Source organism: Acanthisitta chloris, unplaced genomic scaffold, assembly GCF_000695815.1.
Source record: "Acanthisitta chloris isolate BGI_N310 unplaced genomic scaffold, ASM69581v1 scaffold2614, whole genome shotgun sequence".
In the NCBI taxonomy this organism is placed as follows: Eukaryota; Metazoa; Chordata; class Aves; order Passeriformes; family Acanthisittidae; genus Acanthisitta; species Acanthisitta chloris.
In genome coordinates, this window is record NW_008670787.1 from 22,586 (window position 1) to 33,477 (window position 10,892).

At 38.0% G+C, this 10,892-nt stretch overlaps 1 protein-coding gene across 1 annotated transcript in view; it reads left to right on the forward strand.

Moving 5' to 3' along the window:
- Positions 1-10,892, forward strand: part of EML4 (echinoderm microtubule associated protein like 4) — a 70,392-nt gene that overhangs the window by 20,031 nt on the left and 39,469 nt on the right. Inside the window, exons 6-7 of the mRNA XM_009073796.1 lie at positions 2,803-2,828; positions 3,272-3,304. Of these exons, the coding sequence (XP_009072044.1) occupies positions 2,803-2,828; positions 3,272-3,304 (59 nt within the window). The remainder of the gene's footprint in view (positions 1-2,802; positions 2,829-3,271; positions 3,305-10,892) is intronic.

Genomic DNA, 10,892 nt, shown 5'->3' on the forward strand with positions numbered 1-10,892 from the left:
CTCACAAATTAACTGTTTAGCAGGTTCCTGATTACAGGTGGTTCTTTTTAGTTTCACCATCAGTAGGTGATGTGCTGTAGCCCATCATTTGCCTTGTGCTCCTCTTGGGCAGCAGGTTTTCTCAATTTGTGGAGGCCTTACTTGGAATCAGTAGCACGGAACAATTATTCTTGCTTCTGTCAGCACGGGGACAAGAGTTCGTGTTTTACTGTGGCCCCACATTGTTGACCCTATCGTGACCCACCGTAGTCCTCTGCCAATTGGGCTTCTTACTGTCTATTCATGCACTTAATAGTGTCTCTTGTAGACTTAATTGAAATTTTGCTGAATTTGTTGTATTCATGCACTTAGTAGTGACTCTTTTGAACTTAATTGAAATTTTGCTGAATTTGTTGAAATTGTTGTGTTGACTTTTTGAATGATCCCTCTCCTGTTTGCCACCGTTGTGTTGTCATTTTGAATGATCCCTCTCCTGTTTGCCAATATCCCCCCAGCATGTTGGCAGCTTCTGCCAGTTTGATGTTGTCTGCAGATTCATAGGTCTGCTCATAAATCTTAATTCATTAGCTGGTCCAAGACAGAGCTACCTGAAAACCCCTCCTGCTATGACAAACAAAACTCTTCAGAGCTTTCAGAGTCAGTTTCCAGTCTTTTTATGATTGTGCTGTAGTGCTCGCCTTAGCTTGCATACAAGACTGTCAAATACATACTTAGAGTCAAGAGTGGTGCAAGTGCATTCCTTCTTTCCTAGGAATGGGAAGAACAAAAACATCTTAAATTAATCTTGGGTGTGGATATCGGCACATTTACTAAAAGCTTTGTGCTTAGCCTGAAGAGTTCTGCAGAGCAGTGAAGTGCAGTGTGTGAGGGGATTGTGCATTACATACTTTACAAGTATTTATTTTCTTTTTATAATTGGTTTTCACTGTTGGAATTTAAAAGTGCTTTGGCAATTTAGATTATAGCAGGATACCGCTAGATAATATTTTGGAATGAAAAAAACCTGTCTTGATTTTTTTCCTGGGTTGTTGCTATGCTGCTAAAATATCTGTCACAATGTGATATATACTTAAAATTTGCTAATAATGAAAAAAAGAAATTTTACTTTTATTGACATTTTATATATTGGTTCAGGTATGGTCATAGTAGAGGTATTTTATTTCATTTTCCTGAGATTTTGATTATTTTCCAAAAGACTTGAAATGTGGCCTTTCTACAATCTCTAATGTAGAAAAAAGTCAGGTATCTACTAAAGACTGGACAAGAAAAGGTTAGTTTTAATTATTGTTGTAGAAGGTTGTCCGTTCATAACTTGAACCTGTTGTATCTTAACTTTATTTGACAAAAAACAAAGCTTCAAATATTAACAGTTGTAGACCATCATATGATTGAAGTGTGGGTGCTTTATTGTTTGTGTACCTCATTCTTATGCTCAGATTTATAATAAACTCCTTGCATACAAGAACATACATTAATACTCATTCTGAGTGCCATATTTCTAAAAGAATCTGTTGGTATTGTGCAAAGGCGTATTACTATATTGCATTTATCATATGCAATTAAGAAATGTTGGCCTCATCTTCCTGAAGTTACGCGAGTCTTGTGCAAGGGAACAGAATTCAGCCCCTAATGTGGGCCCCAGGACAGAAATGTTTTGCGTATGCTTTGCACTATCAGCCCAGGATATGAACTTTGTTTGCGAAGCTCAGTCTTTAAGCCAGCACTGAGCTGTAAATCAGTCTGATAAAGCCGTAGGAAGAGGCTTCCTACAGCAGCCCATCATTCAGTGTTTTTCAGCAAGACTGGGAGTCCAGTTTCAATTTTTCATTTGACACTGTGGTGAAGGGTGGGTGATTCCACCAATAGCCAGAGATGACTTTCCTCATGCTTATGCTTGACCCTTTGTCACTGTTACAAAAAATTTGACCTCGATCCAGCTAAAAATACTGGATGCCACTCATACCTTTCTGCTGAATTTCAAATGAAATCAAGAGGGGTTTTCATGCAATACATTCTCCTGTCAAGGAGTGTCATTCTATCAAGAAGTAGCTCTGGTGCTGGAAATTAGTAATTCTTACCTCTTCACAAGAAAAGTATTGGGATTTTTGGTGAGTAATTGATTTCTAGCTCTGGTAAGGAGAGATGTCTCAATTAAGACCTTGTGTTGTACATCCAGTAATGCTGCATGAGTCCGGTTTAAATGAAACTGCAACTTGCTTATGTTTAATCCATGTACCCAATAGGGCTAATACTTAGAAAAATTAGTGGTGTTATATGCTGACAGCTTATTTGATGAAACTGCAACTTGCTTACGTTTAATCCATGTACTCAATAGGGCTAATACTTAGAAAAATTAGTGGTGTTATATGCTGACAGCTTATTTGGACAGGTGTTAAATGCTTTGCATGCAGGGCTGAGGATGTTTAGCAGCTTAAAACATTTGGTTATTACAAGTTTGTGGTCTCAAAATGGAATTTTCCATGCACAAGGAATATGCCCTTCATAATTTATTTTTAAAAGCATTTTGTATTTTGTTGTTATCAGAGTAGTGTTTAGGAACCCTTTCCATGGGGCCAAAGACTTTTAAGTTACTTGAAAGCTACAGTGACCTGCATAAAATAATATATGGGGAAAAGTGAACTGCAGTGATCGAAATTAGTTGTATAGCATACTGTACTACAGTTATACTGTACACATAATCTGACAAGATTGCCAGATGGAATAATGTTTAAAAACTAGATGGTATTGCCTTGATAAGCATTCTGCATATTATTAACAATATTATTTTGAATTTTTCCCCAGGCACAAAGATGTTGTTGTCAGCCAAGGTAAATAAAAACATATATTTTTAAATACTGGATGAAGTTGAAAATACATTTGACTGAATAGTATTTCCTGTAAATAAATACATTGGTACATGCTTATGCAACTGGGATTTAGAGCTAAAATAGCATTAATAAACTCCAAGAATTCATCTGGCCTAAAGTTACTCAAGACATGTATATGAATCTTTGAAATTATGGAGAAATGCCTCATCAGATTGATCTTTAGGAAGTAAAGAAATTTTTAGTGAGTGGGTGGTGGGAGGATTTGATTTACTTTTGTGAAAAAACCCACTTGTTTTAGTATTTTCTCTGTGTGTATGTGCATAGAAAGAGATGATGAAAATAAAAATCTAAGGTTTTCACCTATATTCCAGTCTTCATCCAGGCAGGTATGAGTGAGACTTTAGAAATAGTTTTAAGATATTTTATTTCTGTCCCATAACCAGCAAAAATGTCAACTCGTGAAAAAAACAGCCAAGGTAAGAATTAAGCTATGCCCTTTGGTCGCTTTCTTCTAATTTAGCACTCACAAATCTTTTATTTGGCTTTTCACCATCAAAGAGCATCAGTGCGTGATCTCCTAAAAACTTTGAGCATTTAAATAAATATTTCAGCTTTCTTATGATGGAAATTTATATGCATATCCACATTGCAATTTGTATGGGGATTATTTTGGGATGGTCTAAAATAAATCACGACACACAATGTCCTCAGAGAAGAATATGTGTTTGAATAGAAGTCTTGCATTGTTGCCTAAGATGTCAGAATGTTAAGAACTGCCAACTAAAAGATTTGTTTTATCTCAGCTTTCTGTCTTGCCAATATTACAACATATACATGCTGATTAGATGAGAACAGAGACTGAAGGTTTTAGTATAATGTGCTAAAATGAAAAATGAGTCTCTTCTAAATTGTATGACTTTGCACCCATGAATCTTGCATTCTGTGGCTACCTGCTGCTGCTGGCTTGTTCAGTCAGGAAAAGGAGCTGTCTCTCTGAACATGGTGGAATGTAACAATAAAAGAAATCCACTTCTGGTGTCGCAAAACTACTCTGCTTTGATGTCCTGCAAACTACTGAAGCATGCAGTTTAAAGCATGTAACCTAAGTGCACAATGTATACAACAGATCTACATCCAGAGATTCTGTCTTGTGCTTTCTTGCTGCTAATTAACAAATCTGTAGTCTTCAGAATCTGTGCTGTCAGCAAGTTTACATTATTCACAGTTTGATTGCTTTTGGTCTCTTTCAAAAAGGGAAAAAAAACCTCAGATTTTTTGGAAGTTAATATACAAATTGTTGAAATGAAAGCAACAGCAACCTGAATCCAATAGCTTTATCTCCTTCTAATTCATAGAGAAGTAACAGGTATAAAAATATTCTAAATTGATGCTTACCAAAGGCATCCTTCAAAGATAGGATGGGTGAAAGAGAGTACATAAACATCAGGAACAAAGAAATGTTTCTTTATGCCAGGTTGCTTAACACCAACTGTGGAACGGTACATATGTGCAGCAATGGTTACTGTAAAAGGAAAATGAATGAATAGTGGACAGACCAGCTGCAATTTGGCTTTGCAAGAACTGAATAAAACTGTTGTATTAAAAATACCCTTTCTACTAAAAACAGCTTTTCACAAAAGCAAGTTGCATATAGCTAAAATACCTTCAGTACTAATTCTTTCCTTGCAATGTGCTTCTACAATTCTGCATGTTCTACCAAGAATGAGCCATCCTTAAGTTGTCTTATCCTGGCAGCTGTAACTTAAGTGGTCTTGATGTGTACCCTGCTGTCTATTGTGTTATGATGCAGAGGATGTGATGAATGGGCACCTTCCAGGTCTGTCATGCCATAGTCTGTTCTGGGCCTAACTGGAATGAAAAAGAAACATGATGCGGATAACAGGGCCCCATGTGTATGGACGATGGAGAGAAAGTCCTGTCATAGAAAATGCATTTACTGCATTTTAAACTCACATAGAGGCAAAACATAATCCTGCCTCTAACACAGATGGAGTTGCAATTAGCAGGATTCAAAGACTTTTATTTTCTTTATTTTTTTAAATTTTTTTTATTTAATGTGGACTGGTGAGTGTATTTTTTGGCAGCTTTTAGAGTATGTGTGCCTATGTGTGTGGGTGTGTGAGACTGTGTCGACTTGTGTTGCTTTTACTACCACGTAAGTAACCACCTGTAAGTTAACTGTTGTTGTAGAGGGTCCACCCATCCTTTCCAATATAAGCTTAGCGATACTTGGTCAGTTCATGTTCATGGCAGGTGATTTTAGCCTGTTTTGTGTTTGATAGTTGCTGCATGAATAAAGCAATTTGCAGTTGGAACCTTCACCTAGCTGGTCAGGAATTAGAACAGTTGCACAGATAGTTAACATGGTTTTTGGAGGTAAATGCTGTGGGGTTGGGACAGTATTGTCTTGGGCAGGGTGGGATGAAGGGCTACCTTCAGTCATGGTGTTTGTGCAGGACCTTTCTGTTCTGTAGCCCAAAGGCTTGAAAAGTTATAGCTGCTTTAACATTCCTTTGTGGCTTGCCAGCCTTTGCTTCTAGAGGCAAACATTCTCTAGCATGGTGTTAATTAAGTTAGAGCAGCTCCTCTGAGCTGCTCATTTCATTAGGCTGAATGTAAAACATTGCATATGCCCATGGCATGTGCTCCCATGATAATGATTGTGTCAATGTGCTTCCTAGACCTAGAAATTCTGTGAAAGAGCCTCTTGGTAAGACTGCTGGTGTGCAGACTGTCAAGCTTCAAAGGAAATCTACATTTAAAATATTTCAGTGTCTTGATACATGCACAAAATAAGTTTGAAATCACTGTGAAATTGCAAATTATCATAGCAGAAGGTGTTTGCATGGGATAATGGGATGGAAGATGACAATCCTGTAGAGCTTTGAGCATCCTGGAATTGCTTTGTTTCCTGTTTTTTTGAGTCAGCTATTAAAGAAACTGATCTGAAAATGTCAGTATAATATAGTACCACAAAATATAGAGAAATGTGGTTCTGCACATTTAGTGCTTGGAGTCTAATTTTTCTAGCAGCAGAAGTTACTGCAGTAGTATATACCTTGTGACAGTCTGCAGATACGTTGAGATTTCTGTTGATAGTATGTATCGGCTATAAAAGTGAAAGACTTGGAGTAAGTGAGAATCTTAGATCAGCTTCAAGTATGAAAGGTATTAGCTTTGATGTCTGAATTGACTGGTTTGGTATGGAGTCCCCAAGAGAGCGTTGCATGTAAATGTCAACAAGACAAAGGTAATTCTCTTACCCGGCCAGGAGCAGCAGCAGCATGGGGAACCACAGCCTGCAGCTGCCTTGTGAGCAGCCACTTCATTTTCCTGTTTAGTTTTAAAATGTTTATCACGTACCTTCTCAGTACCCAGTTCTGTTCCCTCAGCACCTTCCTCTCTCCCATTTGGGTTGGATTGCATCTATTTCACATTTCAGGTTAGTCCTGAGCTTTATTCATCTGGATATGTGCTAAGCAGAGGTAATAGTCAATTTGTTTGTTTATCCTTGTAAACAAGGCCAACCATTTTACAATAAAGTCCAGCACTGAAGACGTCTTAAAATTCTGTGAAAATCCAATAAAGCTATGCATAAAATGAACAGGTGCTTACTGCGGCCTTAAAAGGACCTTAACTAAAGTTATTCTTTTAAATTCTTTAGCAGCAGGTGTTTATAATTGCCTATAAAAGCCATCTTGCATTTCACTTCAACAGAAATATTTTTAAAGTATTAATCATAAAAAGCATTCATATTTTTATACCCAGAAGTTAAAGACCTGGCTTATTTTAAAATAAAAGGTAATTTATTTCATTGGGATCCTATGTTTTGAGTTTGGTTTTCAGTGATAGCAGCTCTGTATATGAATCACTTGTTCATTTATTATAAAGTAATAAGACACACTTAAACTTTTTGGATGGCAATAAAAACCATATGTGAAAGAATTAATGAAAAGCATTCACTGCATTCCTAAGTTTGGGGTGTTTTTTTTTTTTTAGATTGCACTTTATTAGTTTCCAGTACTTTTTCTTCTGTTAGTTTAACTGTGCTATATTTCTGGCTTCACAGAACAGAGCAATTGCAAAGCACACAATGGAAAAAAATTTACCCTGCTGGCAATGTGTCCTGTGCAAAATGCAGTAACTACCTTGGATCAGTTTTTTCATCAGACACAGATGCTTATTGAAGGTGCTCATGTACCTGAGGACAGAGACCCAGTCTATCTCATTATTGGGCTGCTTGCTTTCATTCAGGCATAGTGCATATTATTAAAAACCATCAATACTGTCACAAAAAGAAATTTATGTTTGGGAGTTTTTATCATTGATTCTTGGTGAATTTAGAATTTTTTTATTTATGCAGGAAGCATTCGGATAGAGTCTTACTGAGTTGGTGTACAGTACTCCTTTTGAAGTCCTTGTTTTATTTAAATAAAAACTAGAGTTTAATGTTAAACTTCAATTATTTCACTGCAAATGGTAACTGTTGTTAATGCCTAGATTCTTAATGTCACCTATACATGAAAAAACAAGGTTGTAATTATGGTTTACTTATAAAATTAGATAAAATAATAACCAGAGATCCATTAAGAAATTTCAAGGCAAACCTACAAAATCATTCCAAATCAAGGCAAATTGCTTGTCTTGCTTTTTTTGACTGGTTGGCCTTCTACTGGTGCTGAATAGCAGCAGTGCATGTTTGCTTGTCAGGATCAGCAAGCATTGTCATATGCTTGGGGTGTGAGATGGCAAGACCTGCAGCTGCATTTTAATTCCTCTGTAACTTATAATGTAATGATCTGAGCATGGTGGCTGAATTTGGTTGTCTCTGTGCTGTTAGCACTGGTTTAAATTAGAAACAGACTTCTAAGGCTTTTTCCCCTCAGGTTAGTGGTCCTGCAGAGTTCTTGGATGCAGGCCTGAAAATGAAAAGCTTGTGGGAAAGAAGCTATTTGTAGTATTAAAAAGCATAACTTCACTGGTCAAGCAACTGGAAGGGGAAGACAGATTAATAAATGTACTCTGGATGTGGTAGTTTATTGTGTATTACTAGAGCATTCTGCTTGGCCAAGCTAGTCATTTGCTTGTAATTCACTTTAGGCGTGAGATGTCAAAAACAAACAGAACTGTGCTGAGGGTTTTAATGCATCAGCCTATTTAGCTCTTCCAAACTAGATGGGGTGGGACCTATTGAAAAACAGTCACTAGTAATTTGCAGAACTACTGTAGTGATTCCTGTAGAATTAAGCTTGAAACCATGTAGAAAATGAGATAATTTTGTTATTTATTCATTATTGCCTACTCTGTGCAAGTGTGTGTGTATATCTATAATCTACTGTATGCTCAAACTTCCCATTGTGCATACATTTGCTAGCTGAAGAGCAGTTAATTACACAGACGTGTGGGGCTACCTCAGTGTCTTGTCTAAATAATGAGGAATAGTGTGATATAAAATAAATTCTTCTATTATTTTATCCAGTTTTGTTGAAGAAATCAGGAATTGAGGACAAGGGCTTTCACATGCTTCTAGGAAACTACTGTGTATTCCTTGATGATTCCTTTTTGAGGCGTGTTTTTCTGCAAACAGGATTTTGATGGTGTTATGTCACTGTCTTCAAATTTCTGAAGTATCTAAACAGCAGCTTTCATGTCTCCTGAATTGCTTTTCAATGTAGATACTTGAGTTAATCTACAAAGACTTCTTTGATCTTTTTTCTCCTCCTTTCAGTTCCTATTATTTTTATAATTTTCCTCTGCAAACCTTCCATATTCCCTTAAGAATATCGTTCACAGAAATTAATGAATTGCTTAAGTGTCATTGAATTAGTCTCTCTGCTTCATGGAAGCACTAATTTTCACCTTTAATATGGTTTTTATTGGGTTATATGCCCTGTTATCACCTGCAGTGATCTTGGTCTTATCTTCCAGCCTGTTTTCCAGCCTGCTTTCCCTGAATTGCTGGGGTTTAAACTTCCTTTCAGAGGTGAATTAATAGGCATTGTTGGGAGTTTCCTCTCACTAGCAGCACCGTATTTCACTGATATATTTATTCCTTTCTTTCCTATCAGGCTATAAACTTTAAAAGAACCCACAGTAGATACTCTGGTTGCTAATATCTGCCTCCAGCCTATTGGCAACTATTGAGCTTAGTGTTTACACTAATGAACTTAACATAGGAAAGTAGAGTCACCGAAATTTCACTGATGGCATGAAACTGAGGGACCAAACTGATAGGATTGGAAGCTGAGATTTTAATATCATAAGACCTAGATGTTCCTGAGGCCTGAAGTAGTATAAGATGAAATTAAATTATTCAAAGTGAAAGATCACATATGCAGGAGCTGCTAGCTATGTTCGAGCTATAAACAGGTTATCTGCCAGAATTAAATGGTAGGGAAAAGGGGTGTAACATGCTGCTTAATTGTACAAAGATTGAACCACTGACTTTCTATGAAAATACAAATGCAGTCCCAGGAAATATCAGAAGTCATTCTAATGGAGATATGTAGCCTTCTGGAAAATGTAGTGCATCAAAACCCTGGTAGGTTCTCCTGTAACACTGCATGCACCCACAGTCGTAAAAGGTTAATTTGTAGTGATGTGGAAACAGACTGAAACCTTATTATGCATAAAGAAAGTTAAATGGCTGGATGGCTTGTTTGTTTGTTTGTTTGTTTTCAAAATGAAAGCTGGGAGGAGGAATGGCAATTGCTGTTTTCATGCTCACCTGATGCGCTTGCTGACAGCAGATGGGCAGACGTCTGCGGAAGTGAGCAGCCTGCTGTCACACACACAAAAAGAAAACATGCCATTCTTTATTGTCACCTGGAAGTTGAGAGGTTCCCAACTACTAGAAGGAGGTTTTTGGAATGCTATTCTGAAATTAGCAAAGTATGTTTTTGTATATCCCAGTGACAGCCAAGGCTCTGCTGTCCAAAGCAAGTGCTACAGTATCCTGCAGAGTGAAAAACAGAGTGATGCAAGCAGAGAGAGGGCACTGGGGGGCACGTTGTGTATCCATTGGGCTGTACTAGGCTGAGCTCAGCCATCATGTTTATGCAGCTCATTACATGGGAGTTGCAAAGTCACATGCCTAATCAGTGCTCAAAGCCACCTTTACATGTGCTGTTGCCATGTCTTGGATTTTCTCTTTGTGTCTTTCATTTTGAGCAGTGTTTTGTGTCTCTTCAGCTGATGTGGGTCACGTTTTAGTCAGATTTAGTGTTTCTGCATCTTTGGGACCAAGTTAATAATTTCCCCAAACCTCTGGAGAGCCCACAGAGAGCCAAGACCTGCATGGAGTTTGCTTGGGTCCAGCACACCCAGAGGGCTGCTATGTGAGGCTAATTGGCCTGAGCCTATCCTGGGAGCAAGAACTGGGACTGCTGGTCCTGTGTTCCCTGGCACTTGTGCAAAGAGATTGTTGTGGCTCCAGAGGTGAATTATTGCAGAGCCAAGCTGAGTTTGGCAAGGGCTGTGAATTTGAGCTCAAAGCTGCACAAAAGCAGCTACAGCTGTTCCCGGTAAGGGCTGGCCCCTGGCTGCAGCCACTTGATGCTCCTGCCTTTTGTAGCAACTCTGGGCCTGAGCTGTTACTTTTTCTGACGTGTGGATAATTTTGGGAGTGCTACCTGCAGAGCTTCAACTTTTGGTTGGTTTGATCAATATTTGAAAGGATTTGTAGCATGTCTGCACTTGCAGATTAACTAGCATAGCAAGCACTAAGTTTCTTTCAGGTATGCTCTCCTGTCCCTTCCCCCTCCACCTTTCCCAAATGTTTCTGCACATGGGTAGTGGGGTCTGAACATCTTTTTATATGAGGGAATGGTTTTTGCTTTCATACCTACTGTTTTCAGGCTGGTAGTTGCCAGAATTGTCAAGGATTTTTGTTTTTATTGGGGTTTGGGTTTTTTGCCCCCACCCTCTTTAAAACTTCTGACTGTCCTATACCTTCTTACCTACATATCTGTCATGACATGACCAAAGCTCTTTTCTTCCAAAGAATCAAGAAAGGGGTGAAAGAAATGACAAAACATGCTGCTT